At 38.1% G+C, this 19,377-nt stretch overlaps 1 protein-coding gene and 1 long non-coding RNA gene across 3 annotated transcripts in view; both read right to left on the reverse strand.

Moving 5' to 3' along the window:
- abcb7 (ATP-binding cassette, sub-family B (MDR/TAP), member 7) overlaps positions 1-19,238 on the reverse strand; it is a 30,342-nt gene extending 11,104 nt beyond the window's left edge. Inside the window, exons 1-10 of the mRNA XM_081616129.1 lie at positions 19,011-19,238; positions 15,937-16,020; positions 15,769-15,846; positions 14,666-14,785; positions 8,467-8,599; positions 5,907-6,175; positions 4,093-4,181; positions 3,822-3,909; positions 1,291-1,465; positions 216-373 (exon numbers count right to left, since the gene is read on the reverse strand). Of these exons, the coding sequence (XP_081472255.1) occupies positions 216-373; positions 1,291-1,465; positions 3,822-3,909; positions 4,093-4,181; positions 5,907-6,175; positions 8,467-8,599; positions 14,666-14,785; positions 15,769-15,846; positions 15,937-16,020; positions 19,011-19,160 (1,344 nt within the window). The 5' untranslated portion in view covers positions 19,161-19,238. The remainder of the gene's footprint in view (positions 1-215; positions 374-1,290; positions 1,466-3,821; positions 3,910-4,092; positions 4,182-5,906; positions 6,176-8,466; positions 8,600-14,665; positions 14,786-15,768; positions 15,847-15,936; positions 16,021-19,010) is intronic.
- LOC145555088 (uncharacterized) overlaps positions 1-19,377 on the reverse strand; it is a 153,242-nt gene that overhangs the window by 78,327 nt on the left and 55,538 nt on the right. The gene's annotated exons all lie outside the window — the stretch shown is intronic.

Below are 19,377 nucleotides of genomic sequence, written 5' to 3' on the forward strand. Positions count from 1 at the left end.
ACTGCTCTCTGTGTTACTGTGGTAAAGAAAAATAGGGTTTTGCAAAGAGGCTTTTGTATTTTTCTTTGCTTTTAAATTTTAGTCCACCCTCTAAGCTCGCTTGCTGCTGTGCACAAATTCATCTTTTCTGTTCTTCTTTATTAGAGGATAAAAATGTATGAACACAAAGAAATCTGTTTTAGAGGCACAAAGTTTGTGTCAGGCTGACACGTTACCTTGATCTTTGTGTCGACGCTGAGCAGGGTGAACAGAGTGTTCATATCGATGAGCGCCTGCCTGGTTTCTCTGTACACTGTACCCAGGAAGTTGAGGGGAAGAGAGAGCTGGAAGAGCAGGCCGTTCACCATCACCAGGTCTCCTATGGTCATCGTACCTACACGATGGCAACAGGGCAGCTTACAGTCTTCAGTGCTTCGTAAGACTATTCATACTCCTTCAGCTTTTTGTCATTTTATAACTACAACTTTAATGTATTTTATTGAAATTTTATGCGATAGACTAACAAACACAAGGCTGTGTATACTTGTGATGTAAAAACAAAAGCATTTACTTGTAATCAACCCACTTTAGTCTGATAGCCTTAAAGAAAGTCAAGTGCAACCAATCGCCTTCAGAAGTCACCGGTTTAGTAAATACGCGCCACATGTGTCTAGTTTAATCACATTGTAAATCCAGCTGTTCTCTGAAGGCCTCACAGATTTGCCAGAGAACATTAGTGAACAAACAGCATCTTAAGAAGGACAAAGCAGACAAAGTCAGGGATAAAATTAAACAAAAGTGTGTGGTAGAAACATGATAAAATGTGAGAAAATGATAGCTCTGCATTGCTTTTGAATAGCTCTATCACTGCATACATCTCTCAAAGCAAGACAAAAACAAATAAAAATTGTCATCACTTTCTCTTTCAAGTTGTAGTGAAAGCCGGCTGAGCAGCTCCACACCCTGTGATTTCATTTTCTGCATCAAGGCTATTTTATTTCCTATTCATGCCACTTTTTCATGCATGCTGTGCTTTGTTCTCATTTAGTTTCTATAATGGAGTTCATTGTTGGTTTTATTTGACAGTTTCATCTGTCTGATTTTGTTTTAAGTTTTCTCCTCAAGCATTCATATCGAAAGATTTTATTTTAATGAAACTCTGCAGCAAATTTAGTTCAGATTCTGTTTCTGCTGTTCTGTTTACAACTCCAGTAAATTCAAGGATGGCCTTAAATTAAGATAGTTCAGCGTCAAAGTCCCAAATTAAACCCACATATGCACATAATCATAATGAGCTTTTAAATTACTCACCTGCTGTAATGCCTTTGCTTGCCAACAACATCATTGCAGTGAGGCCAACGCTGAAGATTGCACTCTGGCCAAAGTTGAGCATGGCGAGCGTCGACGTGGTTTTTAAAGAGGATGATTCATAGATCTTCAGGAATTCATCATACCTTTTCGCTTCATACTTCTCGTTATTAAAGTACTGCAGGGGAGACGACAAACATGAGGAGTGAGGAGAGATGGGAGCAGAGGCCAGGGAGACGAACAAATTCGCAAAAGGAACGAAGGGAAGTGCAAGTTTACAGGAAAAAGAGGGAGAGACGCAAATATGGTTGAGGTGAAAGGTTAAGGAAGCATGGAGAGCAGTGTCAGGCAGATACACACTTTAGCTGTAGTCTGCCTCAAGGCTGCATTTGTTCTCAGTGACCGCTCCGAGCGGAGACTGTGTCTCAGTTGGGCTCTAAAGCACTTTTTCATGTCTGTGTCTTCATCTGCTCCCAACAGATTTTAAAGGACATGAAGGCGATGGAACAGAATCCAAAGCCTGCTTTGCCGAACTGGCAGCAGATCTGAAACTGTGACAGAGCAGAACGACTGTGGCTCAAAACAACAGTTACACACATTAGACAGTGAAGTCTAATCATCACTTCTGAACAAGAATTACAGCTGAGTGTTCATCACTGGGACAATTTTTCTTTGTATTTTCAGCTTCCACAGATGCCTACATTAACAACAGAGCACATAAAGCTGTCCTAAGTGTTATCCTACATAATTATGATTAATATCATTAAGAGAAAACGGCTCGTGCATCAGCCACAAACACACTTTTACATTTCACACATAAAATAAACAAATAAATAAGAAATAGTCCACAACTCTGCTGCCAATTACTAAATATTGTTGCAGAACTGCTGTTTGTTTAGTTTGCTCCATTGTTTTCCAGCTCCGGTTAAGTGGGCGATTTGCTCCTCTAGCTAACGGCAGTGAAGCTGCACCGCTACAGAGTTCCAGCGTATTTGCATATAAGAAAATGCAGTGAAATCGGAGAGGGAAATCAGAAAGTAGCACATGGAAGACAGGCGCTGCGTTCAGGTTCTCGTACAGCCCTTTGTGGAAGTGGAATGAATTTCTGAGTGGGTGGAGATCTAATTACATATGCACACTCACAGCTCAGAGTGATGCTAAATCTGGCCGCATTGACACAGATGACACAAAATAACACAGAACAAGATGTTAAGGAAAACAGGACAAAATTACACAGCAAGGAAAATAACACTAACGAAATATATTTGGAACGGCCACTGCAGTGCTCAAAACTGTCTGGTAAATCACTGTGTGCTGCTTTGAATTTCACTGGAAAAATAAGAGAAAAAATTTGCTCTTAGACATTTAAACCTGAGTTCACTGAATATTATTAGCTAGTATTTATCTTCATTCTGTAAGTCCTCTAGATAAGCTTTCTTGAAAGCTCTTCATGCTGGTGAGGAACTGAGAAATCAATTGGTGATCAGAACCTGCAGATTTTCAGCTGGATCGGGCCTGACCAGCGACCGGCCGGTCAGAAACGAAACCAGGAGTTCACGCCGACAAAAACACTCTTTTATCGGAAGAAGAGTTAAGGATAGACATAAGACACTATTTAAAAAGCTGCTCAATACATCAATTTAGGTGTTTTTAGGTTTTGGTCACTTTTAGCTGTTAGCAGCTGTACAGTCAGAAGTGCAGCCCAGAGGTCAGATCTTTTACATGTGGTCTGAGGCTGGGAATCGAACCCAGGACAGCTGCATTAAGGACTACAACTTCATGTTGTGTCTGCTCTACCACTGAGTCACCAAGCTGCCCATCGTGCTTTTGTTTTAAAAATAATACTAAAACAGTTTTACAGCATCTGTTTTCTCATACAGCTGCATCACATTATTTCTCTCCCTGATTTATGACCTCTCAGGGCGGGAACAAAATATTTTCCTACACTGAAGTTCTAAAAGAGAAATTAGAGTTGGATAATATCAGTACTGACAGATCAAAGCCTTACAAAAACCACACTGGACTTGGTCCACAAAGCAAGTCCAACTATAAGAAACTATTTTTAGACAAGACCATTAAAAGCCAACGCTGATGTAGAATGAAGATAACTATCTGACACAGACAATAAGAGCAAAAGCTGTAAAGCAATGTTAACACATCACCAGTCAGCTGAGCACCACGCTGACTTTTCTGGATGAAAACAGCCTGAAATAGCAGACGCCTGTGCCAAAACAGTAACCTACAACATTTTTTGTGTCACTGACTAGTGCAGGGAAAACATTTCAGAGTCCAGAAACGCTCAGTAGATTTGTTGTGGCTGGATTGACAAGAGATTAAAAAAAATTGATCATTTTAAGCTGGAAAAACAAGGAACTTTAAGAGAATAACAAAATTAAAAATTATAGTTGAGTCAAAACGGATTAAGCTTGAAGTTAATTTAACAAATTATTTCAGATTGATTACCAATGTTTAAAAAAATAGTCAGGAGACACAAGGCCAAGAGCAAACAGATAGATGTAGGCGTGGTAACTTACCTTCACAGTCTCGTAGTTGAGCAGCGAGTCAATCGCTGCATTTCCTGCTTCGTTGTCTGCTTTGTTCATCTCAATGCGGAAACGAGTCCTGTGTGCCGAGACACATGCATGGTGACCTGAGAGCTTTCATTAGTATGCTTCAGCCAGTGGGTGACATTTTTTTTTTTTTTTTACTGGTAGCACATGGAGCCACCGAGGTATTTACAGAGCTTGTCAGGGAATAACAATCCTGACCTACAGACAGACAGAAAAGTCACAGAAATCTTCCTACCTCCACTGAGTAACAAGAATTGTGAAAATAGTATACGCTGACAAGGTGCCCAAGGCCACTGCTGCAAACTGTCCGCCACACTTGTAATACTGTGGAAGAGAAGAGCAAGACAGGCCATCTTTATGTGCAGTAATTCACCATTTTTGGAATAAAATCCACAAAAACCACACCATGCTCAGTGACCCAATGCTGGTATCACTCAAAACCTTGAGTGATACCAGAGGGTCCTGAAACTACGGAAAGTAATCGCATTAATACTTAGAATTTGGGCACTGCTAAAATTACAAATAGTCTGGTAGTTTTCCTTCAGCAACACAATGAAATCATACAGCAGTTTACTTTGGATTGAATGGGGATGGGAAGCTGCTCCAAACTTTGGGATTCATCAGTGACACTAATGGACCACATTTCCAACAAAAGTTCAAACTCCATTTACAATGTAAATGAGACAACATCTCTGAAAATAATTTGCAGACAATCAGCTGCGAAGATTGTCAAGGTGATGCGAGGCCCTGAGCGGCGAAGAGCTGAACGGCGCAGACAGCAAGGTGGAACAAACCTCCAGGTGCCATGACACCCAGAAATATAAAAAATGATGGACCCGACTTTCTCTGGGTATCCATTTGGGGGACTTTTATTATTTTTTTGGAAGTTCAAACAAACTAAATCGGAATTTATTTAACATATTCTAGCTTTGTGAGTCATGGTTTAAGATGATTTTTAAAATGTAAAACATACATTTTTATACAAAGACATGGAAATTAAGTATAAAAAAAAAAGTTTAGTAATCAAGACCTTCAGGGATTTAAATTCAGACAAATCTTACAAAGAAATACAAAATTCACTTTTCAAATGATAATTTTAGTTATTATATACAAAAAGCTTTAAGCCTGCTGAACCCTCTGCAGGAAATGAATGTCTTCTGTTGACTGATTATAGTTAAACCTGAAGAATAAATAAAAATAAGAATAATGTTTGCATAAAACTTATTTGACAACCTAAAGTAGACTACGGACTCAAAAAAATAATAATTCAACATAGTATGCTATGATTTACAAAGAAATCAACATGAAGTAATCTAGAAATGCTTCTAAAGCCTATTTCATCACATGAAACATTTTGTAGCTCTGTTTCAGCCAGTAGATCGGCGGTGAGCAATAATATTTGGTTTACTAAATCCTCTTTGTCCATCCAGCCAGAGATAACTTTGGTCATGCCATCTCTGACAATGGTAAATATTTTTGTTCTTTAAACAGTAATGCACATGTATTTAGTCAATTCAAGAAAACTGAAGGAATGCCAGCAAATACTTTTAAGGTTATGCCGTTTTAAAACTAAAGCTGATAATTTGCACACAGCTAACCTAGTAAATAGTATAACAGCCTACCTAGCTTATTCTATATATTTTGAAAACTAAATATTTGAAAACTACTACTTACAAGCATGAATTTAGTTGGTGCTCATTCAACATTATTATTCAAATCAACGTATCAACAAAAACAACATTATATTAACTGTAATTATCAATATGTTGTATTATTTCTGCAGCAGTACCAATAATAAGCATCATATACAAAAATAATGATATTGCTTTTTGTGTAAAACTTTGGGATCAGAATAGTGAAACTGTTCAACTTGACTCACGGTTCAGAACCTCACACTGGTCCATCATTACAAAAAAAGCTCCGTGGTTGGCGAAAACTTTCAGTGCAGGACTCCATTTGCAAAGAAATGTGCAGTTTTATTTTTCAGAAAAAAAAATATTCCAAGCCAGGCTAAACTCTGTAGACACTGTGTCAAATCCCAACACTCACCAAAATACCACTGACAAGGGCCATCTCAAAGACTGTGGGTCCCAGGTTGAAGACGAGAGCGCTCAGGACGAAGGAGATACCCCTCGTGCCGCGGTCGATTGCCTTTGACAGCGCCCCCGTCTGGCGGCTGAGGTGGAACCCCAGGTCCAGGTTGTGCAGGTGTAGAAAGACGTTCTTAGCGATGCGTCGGATGGAGCTCTGGGCCACTTTGCCGAACACCATGTTCCTCAGCTCGTTAAAGAAGGCTGCACAAGCCCGAGAGACACCATCTGGAGAAGCAGAGGAGACGGGGAGTTTTAAGACACCTGCTGTGAAAAGCAGGAATATTTACACGGTACTAAAATCGGGTGTAACCGTGATCCAAGTGTTCTGAAATAAGACAAAAATGTGATTTTAAACGTTAACACCCTGAAATAAATTGCTGTATACGGAAGCAGGTGAGATTTTCAGGTCTTTTGACTGCAGAAAGGCAGAGGAAGTGCGAGGTGGAGGGACCTATCTTTCAAATCATCTCTGGCCTGTAAGCACTGCAGTGCTCCAGCAACAGCCTCCCACCAGTAATTACATACTATGATGCTCTGTAAAGCCTCAATACACAACAGACTGGAGACAGGGAGGGCATCTGAGCGTGCTCAGAAATGTTGTGTGTGTGCGCGGGTCACATGTGTGATCAGAATACAAGAAGAGGGAGGCGGACTTAAAGAGAGTGTCACGGAAAGTTTTCAATTACCAGGATTAATTTCAACACTTCCTCTAAAGGATGAGGGTGGATGCAAGGGAAAACAGCCTCTTTCTTTCTTTGCACTGTTTTAATTATTGCCTAATTTTATACTGAACATAATTAATCTAAACTAGCTCAGTTAAATAAAATTAACAACTTCACACTAAAAAAAATGAAGGTAATTATTTGATCTCACAAAACACATATAACTGTGCTACAATTATGTGCCTCAAATTGATAAGAGTTTGTGTTGAAAAGGTACATGCTGCCTCTGAGCTGTGTGAACACATGAGCAGTCTGTTGAGACCAAGTCAGGGTGATAATCTCTCTGTCTGTTGGTCTTCACGGGGCTGTAATGTGGCGTTAAATAGGAATGCTCATCTAATGAACAATGTGTCCACATCTGACAAGGTAGGACGAGCACTGTGCAACCTTGACAGCAAAATTACACCAGTCACTGCAGGCTTCAAATCCAGAGCCTAGAGTGTCCAAAAGAAGGAACAAAAACAATGGTTTCTCTTATTTAGATGGTTCCCCACATTCCTCTTAAATAGGCAACACAGAATCTTGTAAAGTTTTCATAACTTTCACATTTCTGTCAAACCTCAAAGATTTTTGTTGAGCTTGTTTGGGACAGACTAACAAAAAGCACTTGGTTTTTTTTCAATAACTCTTAAAAAGAGTGCTCTTTGTATATATTTATTCTAATATCCTTCAATAAAATAAAGTGCAATAAATTGTTTATCAAATTTACATAGCTACATTGGTAGCAAACCGCAAACTGTGATACTGCAAACCCACCAATGCATGACTCTATTCCTGTCAGCCAGGAATAGAGAGCGTTAATCAGACAAGCAGCCAAGAGGAATGTGAAAACTCTGGATCAGCTGCAGAGATCCAATTTACTCAAAGGACAAATAGTCAGAAGAACCCCCAATATGTGAGTTAATTGAAAAGTAGCAAAAACAAAGTCATTGTTGAAATAATGATAGGAGTAGTGTTTGCATCAAGCGAAAGCTGCACATTATATCAAATCACAATTGCAATATTAATGTGTGCAATATCACAAAGGACTATTCAGATTTAACGTTTGGTAGAATAGATCATTTTAAGTGCCGTGCATTAACACTCAGTACACCAATAATACATTTTGCCATCTGGACAGTCTAACGACTCTCGATGTTCAAACACGATGTATACTTTTAGTGGCATAGAGGTCAGACTAAATAATGTGGACATACTTGATAAGAAAAAAAGTCAAATCCATGCTTTACACACACTTCTCAGATATCAGTACTGCATATAATTTATCTTCGACCTCAAAATAATGTGCTTGATGATCTGTGATGTAAAATGGCGCCAAAATAAATTTTTTGTTATAAGTAGAGTTCAAAGGCTGTGAATATTTTTTGCTAGGTACTGTAACTGTACTAATCAAAAGAAAAGGCTGCTTAAGGTAAATTTTTATACATATGATCAAAGTTGAGATCAATGACGCTGTTTGCTGGGGTCATATTTTCGTGCTTAGAAAACTTTAATATCTGAAACTAAAAATATCAAAAAGAACATAAGAGATTTATTAACCTCTCCTTTCAAAAGTGCATTATCTTCTATTTACAGCTGAAAGCCCTTTAAGAACTATAATATGGATGAGGGAGTTATAAATAGACACAAAGTCAATTGCAGAAAATAGCTAATAAAGTTAATAACATGCAGAAGAGGTCGCGTAGCAGCATTCATATGAATGCTGCTGGAAAGGTCAGCATGTACACAACAGAGTCCTGCAGTCTCCTCGGATGAGCGCAACACCTGGCAGCGTAATACGAGTCTTGGACTTACAGCCAATCAGCATGGTCGTTGCCATGGTAGCCACTGTGCTTGGCGCGTCATTCAGGTTCAGCATGTGCCCCGACATCTGGTTAAGCTCGTCCACTGCATACTTAAACATGAAGGGCACGATCACATTGGTCAACTGGGAAGGAAGAGAAAGAGGAGGTGAGAAGGGGGAAAAAAATGGAAAATGTTCCAACATGAGTTTCTAAGAGACACGACTTACTACCACCCGGCATCATAAGACCAATTAGGATGCCGGGCCAACCTTTATAGAGATAACAGCTCTACTATGAAGGCTTTCCACAATGTGGAGTGTATTTATGGGCATTTTTAACTATTGTTCCAGAGGTGCATTTGTGAGGTCAGACAGTGATGTTGGACAAGAACCTCTGGCTGGTTTCTGTCCCGATTCATCCCAAGGGTGTTCCATCAGGTTCCGGTCATGAATCTGTAGGTCAATAAAGTTCTTCCACACCAAATTTGCTCATCCATGTTTTTATGAGCTTTGTGCACTGGCGTAGAGTCATGTTAGCACAGGAATCCCTACACTGTTCTTGCAAAGTTATTCAAAATGTTTTGGTACACTGAAGAATGCAGAGTTTCTTTCACCAACTCTTGAAAAACATCCCCACAACTTTGTTCCAAGTCAAGTTCAATAATCATGAATACTTGCACCACCCCTGTGTTTGGTCAATTATCCTGAGGGTCTTTTGAAGCCAAAAAAAAAAAAACAGGGCTTTTATTTTTTTACTTCAGCAATCCAATAAGTAGCTCTTCAGTCATGCGTACCTCAGCTGAACCCCCAACTGAGGCACCAGTTATTAAAAAGTTTTGTTGTCTTCTTTTAGCTCTTTCTGGAAATTAATTTACTCTCACTTGTAGATGCAAGCCTGATGTTTAGAGGAGCCAAGAACCATTAAATAATATAATACAGAAATAAAAAAGTTTAAATAAGTTAGCGCAATAACTTAACATTTTGAAATAAATTACTGAAATAAAATTCCTTTTCAGTCATAGTCAGAATTTCTTAAATGCACTGTAAACTGTAGAGGCAGGAAACTGGGTTGGTGAGTGAATGAAATGCCTCATTGAAAAATGTGTTTTAAAAACATGTTGAAAGACAAAACTGTAAAATCTTTTTTAATGCACACCTCACAGAAGCATGAGCTTACAAAGAAAATCTAACACTGACGATGTAAGTGCATTTTGGGGATATGTCCAAGTGCCCACAATTTTGTGTTATGTTGCTGTGTATCTATGTTCCGTTTTTCTTTTTGACTGGTTGTAGTAGTGCTGGAGAGGAGCTGCTGCCTCCTGCTAATGGAATTGAAATGGTTATTAGGGCTAATTAAAAGCACAGGGACAGCTGTGTGACTCAGTCTAGGCGGTCCGCTGCACATTAGGACACACAACGAACACCGCGTCACACGGCATAGCATTTTTATTTTTAACTTTCAAACCCTGAACACAGGAGCAGGTTTTGAGGCTCCTTTTTTACCGTCAAGCTCTTCATTAAATAGTCTTCAGGAATTGTGCAAATCAATGAAAAACCGTAAAAGTAAACCTATTTATCCAGCCAAAAGCCATATCCCCATGGCTCCTGCTTCATACACTTGGGTATTACACTCAGACAATAGAAGTCCTCTTAATCCCCAAAGGAAAAAAAACAATATCTGCCACTTTGCTACCAAGACAACAGAACATGACACAAAAATAGCCTGAGCCTATTATCACAGAGCCAAAACATGTCCTCAATTCTGCCACTAATACATGATAAGGTTGGATGCGCTCTTTTAATCCATTAACGACAACCACTGGAGATTAAATTGACACTGTGTCAATCTCTACCTGGCGATATGTCAGCCCGTAATAGAGATTCTGTGTCAAGTAGCAGAAAAAGGCTCCGGGCTATGGAGAATTAGCTTTACCATACGCTATGAAACACAGACGGGCACAGAGACAGAGAGGGCTTCATTCGAGGCCAACTTGTGTGTAACCATTCATTTGAAATGAAAATGTCACTGATAATGTGGCTCGCAGAGGTGAGATGCACTGTAACCACGTAATTATTCAGTTGATTTAAAAATTGCATCAACACAGCTGGTGGTTTCGGTTCATACAGACAAATTGGTAAAATGGAGGTTAACTCCAACCACGCAGGAAAATAGAAGGAGTCGATTGGATTGTATGCACTCGCGCCGCACTCTTTTAGTACACACCAGAGGGAGCCGTGCTGGGCGGCAGCAGGACACACTTATTTGGGAGCTTTGAATTTGTGATTATTTTCCAGGGTGTAAATTAGAGACTATCAACAAAGGAAGAGAAAACACATCACACACTGATTGATGCATGCAATTAATTATTTAAAAGACTGCTTTAAATGCACGCCGCTTTTAGTTTTACATGGCGTCTTCTCCAAGTGCAATCACTTAATGCAAGTGCTCATGATGTTTCTGCAAAAGGTGCAGGGAGAGGATTTGATTAAACGGGAATATTTAAAACTTAACCAGTGCTTCAAGTGATCTATTTTGCAACAACTTGTAAGTATACTCCTAAATATCATCAGGCTTTCGACACATTCTTAATTTTAACTTAACACATTCTTACAGATTTTTTTTCTAAAATCTGATAGCATTTTTTCTCTAACAATTACTCTAATTGTTAGAGGTTAATATTTGTTAATATTAACCTCTAACAATTAGAGTAATCAAATCTCATCATTTGTAGGTAGCATTAATTATAAAACAACAATGCCCTGAAAATGGCTTCAGATTTTTGATGCCTTATTTCTGTTTGTTTACAAAAACGGAAAGAAATTTTTTTAAAATATAATTTAAGCAGAAGCATGGATCCAAAAGAACTTGATTTAAAGTTTTCTACAGTCGAAAGCACCAGTGTGAGTGTCCATTTTGATTGTTTTCAAAGGATATGCAGTCAGTCTGTAACGTAACAATATTGATGCAAAGGTATTCAAAGTAGGTTGTGACCAGGAAAAAGATAAAGTATGTAATTTAGCTATTATTCAACAAAAATCCAACGCAATTAGTTTGTATTAGATTGGGATCCAGGATATTCTAGCCATTCCGAAAGATGACAGACACATTTCTGTACTCCGTATGTTTTATTTTCTCCAAAATTATTCAGACTTGGAACATGATAAAATTAAATTACATACTTTTCCAGATTTTAACTGTAGAGTCCTGTAACGTCTACTTACAGTACGTCCATTAGGAGAATACTTCTGATTTAACCACAGCGCATCACAAATTGATTTTCATATTATTTTAAATTTGTTATGATCCTCAAATTTATGCCTTGTGCTTAAAAAAGAAAAAAACACTCATTATGAGAAGTTTTGATGTTAGAGTCGAGCTGCCGTCTGCAGCTGAACTTCCACTTCACGTTACATCGCTTCCCTGTGCCTTCAGCTCCACCAGACTAGTAGCAGCAGTTAATACGCAAACACCTGTCGGCACTGCGAGTCTGCAGAGCTAATCATACATTGTATACAGTGGTAAATGGCATAACAGAGAAGCATTGTTGTGATGATGAGCTGAAGACAGAATGCTGGAAAGAAAGGGGGCTTCTTAAAGAGACAGTGCGGAAAATACGGTATAGAGAATTTTTATAACAACTGAAGGAATCAATTTTTTTATAAACAACCTAGAAAATCCCTCTCCCTTCCTTTAAGAATATTATGAAATGCAGAAATGCTAGATGTGTAGTATACTCACCACTTTATTATTCTTGATGTGTCTTTCATTTAAATAAATACTGTTATTTCTGTGGACTTTGCAGTGTTATGCTTAGTGGAAATCAACACCTTATCACAGCACGACAGCCTCAAATTACCATGCTTTTTATTGTAAGTCTGTTTTTTTCCAGCACCAAAGGGAAACAAAAGCAATGTCCTTCTGACAAATAACAAAAATAACTGTTTGTCTGAAATGCTGCAGCAGTACTTTAACACCAATCTTGCTGCATTCCTTTTAAGCTTTTGGTTAGTAACAGCTTTAAATTCTGAATCTAAAAGGGGTTTCTGATCTTTGATATTCAAACTGGCATTGTGTGCAGCACTGCAATGTGATAGCTATGGCTCAGTCTATTAAATTCTTTGCACTTTAAAGTGATTCAACAGATTCACTGTATGCTCCTGAGGAAGTATGTCTTGGATTTCACAATACTCCTTGAATGATTTGCTTTTCCTGGTGGGATTTTTGTTCCTTAGTCAATTATATTTATTCTACCCATACTTAATGAACAGAATCGCAGTAAATCTAAATGTTACCGTTCCTAATTGAGAAATTTGCTTTTGGGCAGAGTTATTAGAATTTTTTTTTTAAATATGCCTCAAATAAAGTTTACCCACTCAATCATAAGTCTGTGCTGGTATGTTTATCTTTATATATTTAGCATGCTGTTGCAATTATTAAGGCCTATTGCTTCTTGATGCGTTTGGGATTTCTGTAATTGCACAATCAGAGCTGTACAATTTCTTAAATTGCAAATATGATCACAATATCAATATATGCAATGCTGCAATTGCAAAAGGACTGCTTGAATAGAACATTTGGCTGCACATTATGTATTAAGTGTCATGCATCTAAATTTGTCACCCCAGTGCTACAATTGGCCGGATAGAGGACTTTCACTGCCCACACTGGATGTTTGAAATGCTAAAGCTCTCAGAAAATGGTGGGGATATGATGATAACAATAAAAAGAAAAGAGTCAGGAAAATTTGTGGTTAATCATAATATATATAATTATCACAATACTCGGTAGCATAGCATATAGAGGGTATACACCTGCATCAAATGATGGCTCATCAGAGGCCTAAGCAGAACACTGACTTGATGAAGAGGTTGTTACAACCACTAGGGAGAGAACTAAAACATGCAGGATGCTGGCCCTCCAGGACCGACTTTGGACACCCCTGATACAGAGACTATTAATCTGAGACTTTACAACACTACAAGCCAAAAAAATATATTTTTTTCCTTGCTTTAAAAGAAATAATAGTTTTCCAGGAGAAAGCATTGATGGACCCAGGGGGTCAGGGGCAGTGGGTCCCAAGATGACAAGAGAGAACTACATGGAAAGGTCTTTTTAGAATGAAAAGAGCTTTACAATTCATCCCCTAGAAAGGCTTAACGAAATTCTACCATATTCTGTTCTACGCAGCAGCTGATCTCTGGTAGTGTGTGTTTCATTATTACTCATTTATGGAATCAGCAGTTAATGACATAATAAACTCAAAGTGCTCTAGCAGGTTGCTTCTGACCCGGTGCCTGTAAAAACTTTCTTCCCTCTATTTAACAAGAAAACTTCTCCTTTATTACCATCACTCCTGCAAGAGTCCACTGACTGATTTGAAAGACTGATTGCAAAGATTCCTCACAAGTAATTTTTAGCTTGACTTTTTTTTTTCTTTTGTTTGTTAAACAATGATTCCCATTTTCATGCAGTAATTGCCAACAGAAAACAGTGCAGTAGTTGTTGTTTCTAAAGAATACTCTACACATAAAGCAGACGAAGTAAAGTGCACCAGGAGATTCTGCAAATGTCAGTATGTAGGACTTTTAAAACTTACTTTAGATAAAACATGAATTAAACACAACCCAATAAATTACTTAATAACAAAAACTTAAATAAAATCCAGGTTTTATCTTTTGCAATGCCCGTTTTCAAGCCGAATTTCCTTTTACCTGCAGTATGTAACTTTTATTTAAAATTTGAATAACACATTTTATCAGGTGGACAGACTTTCATTATCCTTAAAGTCTCCATGTGAGTGACTTTAATGAAGGAAAAGAAAGCATCGAGAAAGGAAAACATTAATCATAATCAATATAATCATTTGAATATTTAGCATTAGTTTTGTAATAACACGTTTTCCTGATGCAGTGCAGCCTTACCTCTGATCAAAGTAATGAAAACTCTGATTGACTTGCTGCTGGTTGATAATATTTATCAGAGTAATACACCTACACTCTATAAAATCCATTATAGCTAGGTTATGGAGATTTACTTTTAGGTAATTGGTTGCAAAAGCAAGTACCAAACTTCCCAAAGATGAATTAAAATGAACCAATAGCTATGCATAAAACAGCTAAAGCTGCAGAGGTCCATCACCCACCAAGTAAGGAAGAGCAAATAGAGCTAATATCACCAAATTTACTAGCAGAAACTTTTAATAAACTTACTTTAGCTCCAGCTAGAAGACCAAGTGAAATGGCAACACGCGCCCGCAGGTCTGGCCGGTCCTTTGGCCACACGTAGGCCAGCATCGCAGACAGGATCTTGGTCGAATTCACTTCTTTCAGCTACAGCAAATCAACAACATAAACAAAATGTTAGATAATTTTCCCAGATTTCCAGGCTGTCTTCTAAAAAGCAGGAAACACGGATAAAATTGTGTTTAGGATCATTTTAACTTGTTAATCTGCGTTCTGTCTGAAAATATTGGCGAGTAATGCTCATTCTGCATTCAGTGCGACAGTCGCAGAAACCTTAAGACCACACTGTGGCAGACACATGGAACATCAAATGTCAGCAGGAGTCCCACGAGAGATCTGACAACAGCAATGAGAGAGTCTCCAGGTGGACTTGGGCATCCAGTCTGACACTACAACTCCCAGGAGACACCTGGGCTGTCATCCCAGCTGAGGCAGAGAGTCCGCCGGTGCCAGCGCGGCTGTTTACCCGCACTTCCACACACATCTGCCGTGGGGACCCTCGGCAGGCTACAGAATATGCAGTAATTCCTCTAATCCACTCAATATGGTGGCAGCATGTTCCAGCCCTGCTGTGTGGCAGCTCCTTGGAGCAAATTACAGAGAAAGTGTATCTATCACCTGCCTTTAATCAAACACAATCAGGCAAAGTGTTACATTGCAAAGAAAGGCAGCACAACTGATTTATATGAAGCTTAAAAGAGCCTAATACATCACAGCATGTAAAAATCTATACTGTATATGATCCTAATTTATTCAAAAGCCGCAACAATGACCAACCAGATTAATCGACAGTGAACCGATAAGCACAGATATGAACAATGACACTGCATTTAGATGCATGTCTACTGGAATCGCATTAGCTAGTATTGATCACCTATAAGTTGAAGTGATGAAAAGTTAAATTAACTCCGACAATGTCAAATCAATACCCTAAATACCCACTGACACGGGCGCTTATTTTACATTAATTTCTCATTTACAACTTCCAATTATTGTTTATTTAATTGCTAAGAATAAACACAGCAGTGTGAAACTTTTCGTCGCTGACTGGACCAAGGTACAACACCCACCACATTTTTTGGGTCTGCACTCAAACCTCCGCCTGCGTGGCCATGCCAACATGTCCGCTTGTCCATCCCCTGCAAATGCTGTAGAAACATGAATAGAATCACTTTGTAATTTCAGGTTTGACTTTGTAAAACACACTTATTTTCAGCAGTTTGGAAAATACTACTCACTTTTAGCCCCTCTAAAATCCGACGGCTGCTCTCCAATCTGTTTGTGCTCCATGTCGCTGTTCGTAAGTGTGGAACGGAGCTCAGCTGAAACACAAGAGATGCCGTATGTGACTGTCGTCTTGTTTACAGAGTCGTTTTTAAAATTTAAGCATGCTGAAACAGAATAAATACAGGGCTCAGAAAAATTAGCTCCCTTATAGATTTCATACTTTAAACTTCCAGCAGCCTGAATTAAAACAATTCAGGCTGTAAAAGTCAAGACTAGAGGTGCAAAAGTTTCTTAATTAAATACTTGATGATAATAATTATGTGTTCAAGTAGAGAAAGGTTAGTTTGCATAGCTGTTCGCAAATTAAATTATCTGAAATGTTTCGTGTTTATTCAGGTTATCTTTGTTCGATATTGAAATACCTTTGCACTCTAAAACATTTAAGTGTGACAAACATGCAAAAACAAAAGAACTCTGTAAGACAAAAACCACACAAAAATTGTAGCATCTTACAAAACAAAAAAAGGGATTTTTAATAAGAACTGAACTGAACAATTCTGAATATTTATAGTCATATTGTCATATTGTTTATTCTGTCAAAGTTTTAGTGTTTTACCAGAGAGAGTTGAACTCACTTCCTTCAGAAATCTTCAATAAGTGTTTTAAACACTGGTTATGCTGACACATAATCATAAAAACCTCTGTTTTAATCCTTAAAACAATGGGTTCAATAGAAGACTCAAACATGTCAGGGCACGCTCCCAACACTTTTCAGAACTTATGAGTGTATATCTGCAACAGAATTTTGTTTTATGAACACTTGCAGTCGACGTAGGATGAGGGCTACAAACACGCCTACAGAAGCTGAGCTGACTGTTAACACAAGATATCTTGTGGGTGGATTAAGAAAAGCACATTGATCTTAAAGTAAACCTGACCCATAGTGACCCGTTTCTATTGTTGTGCATAATTCAACGGTTGACAATCTATATATACACACACAAGACTGTTGAAAAAGTGAGTGAGCAATTATTGAATCCTTTTTTTCTAATTAAACTATTTTAGCTTTAATAATAAAATATGTAATGATTTATTGCAACTACATTTAAGTTAGGATGCTTCTTTTCTCATAAAGTGTTTCATTTTTTTGGTTATTTTACTTTCATATCTGACCACTCTCACTAAAAAGTTAGGACAACACTGGAAAGAATTAGAAACTACATTAGACCAATAAAAAAAAAATCACATTGTGATCATCTAGTATAAATACCTTGGCTTCAAGGTATTAAAAATGTTGCATTATTATTTTGTAGCAGTTGGAATAATTGTAGATTTGTATTTTAAAAATACAGCAGCCAAGTCATGTTTTACATTATATATAATGTAAAATGTAAACCCATACTTATTCCAGCTGCTTCAAAATAATAATGTAACATTTTTTAATTTATAGCATAGTCTATAAATTTTTGGGGGGTATTTTCATACATACATCTAAGCAAAAACACAGTTGTGTTCTGAACAGGTTCAAGTAGATCTTTGATATTTATTTTACTTAGTTATACTTATGTTTTACTAGCTCAATATTTATGTACGTCTTAGCAAGACTTTCAATATTATAAAGTCTTGCTAAGACAATAATATTGGTAAACATTGCACTGATATCAATTGCTATAAAAGTCTATTTTGCTCTTCTGTTCCTATCTCATGTGTGCTTCCATCGCTCTGTGACTTTTAGTACTATGGATAATGTCATTTGTGTCCAGTGTGAGCATTTGTTGCTGCAAGAAAGCACTTTGAACTGCCTTATTGCTGAAACGTGCTACACAAATAAACTTCACTTGACTAAATATTACATTAACCCATACTATTTGGAATACATTAGACAACAATTATTGCACTTTAAACACTGATTTGCAATACCAATATTGCAGACACCCAGGCACGGAGCTATAAAGGGGGGTGGGGGGCCAGATATATTTACTAGCCACCATCTTCTTAATTCAGGATCGCTTGGAAATGAATGAAAACTTAAAAGCCCATTATATTAGGAAGACAACAATGTTCATAGTATTGCTTTTTTTCATCTAAAATACAACTTAGTCTTTTCTAGCAGTCATGGTAACTCAAAGCGGAAACAAGTGAGCCGCATTAGCTCCTGGAGATGTCACGTCAACGCCGTAGGTGCAAAGAGCCCATACCGCTTTGCTAAATTAGTTACAATATTCACCTTTTAGCAAGTTTTTTAAAACTTGTTGTTACCATTTTTATTTACCTTTGTGGCGTGGTTTCATCATATTTCTATTTTTTATTTCACAGAGGTAATGGCAACAAGAACCTTTCCTTAGGTGCCAGATCCATCTACAACTCTGTGTGTACCTCAGAGGTTTCTGTGAGTGGATGTGTTTTTATGAATGTAGGCAATCGAGTAGTAAAGAGGGCTTATTGACTTTTAATCCTTTATTTTCCAGTTTCTCATTACATGTTTCCGGTTGTTGTCTTTACCAGTGAGTAAATGCAGAAGTACTTTCTGAATTAAAATTGTCGGAATAAACTGACAGCAGAGTTTTCGTTGATCATTGCCAAATAATCCATACATTTGCTGACATGAAATGACAGTTGTATCAGCCATAACACGAGTGAACCCGGGTGGGACTGAGGGTCTTATCTAACCTGTCAGATGGAACTGGAGACACGTGACTGGGACTACCGTAAGGCTGCACGGTTAGCTCACACACAGCTGATACAAAACGCTAATGTACATAAAGCACATAAACATGACGCATTACCCTTTGCTTACGCAATTATTCCCACATTTAATAAAGGCGCAAATTGTCGGTCAATAACTCAAAAGAAAGGTTAAAATCAACTTAAGATAGCAGTTAGCTACCTCAAACTTTAACAACAAGCAATGAAAACAGTAACTTTTGAAATGTCAGCAAATATTTTAGCAGAGAACTAACATATGACAAAAGAAACACTGTAGCCGAATTATTTTATCTCACACTAAAAGTTAGTTATAGAACTTTTATACCTGTCCTTGCGTACAGAGAGTGTCCTCTCCGACCAGACGTCCCGTTTTACTCACCACATATGTGTTTTGTCGTTTATAATTCCTCCCGTCTTCAGCGCCGCTTTTATTCCAAACGTGATATGAGCTGGTCTGGCGAATAAGAAAAGCCAATTTTCTTTTTTGGAAGTGAAAGCCGCATTTTAGCGGTGCCAACATCGGCGCCATGTTTCACAACGGAGGAAGACGATTAGTCAACACGCCGGGTTATGCGTCACATCCGGCTTACGTAGACATCGGAGCGTAACTGTTAGTAGCAGTCAGAGGCAGCGGGGGCTTTTTCATCCTGTTTTTGTCTTGTAGAAGGGATTGAGTAGACTTCGACAAAACGCGACGAAGTAATTGAATCTATTTGAATGCGAGCCTCACAGCCCCTGACCGTGTG

Source organism: Poecilia reticulata, chromosome 15 (genome assembly GCF_904066995.2).
Source record: "Poecilia reticulata chromosome 15, P_reticulata-male-v2, whole genome shotgun sequence".
Taxonomy (NCBI): Eukaryota; Metazoa; Chordata; class Actinopteri; order Cyprinodontiformes; family Poeciliidae; genus Poecilia; species Poecilia reticulata.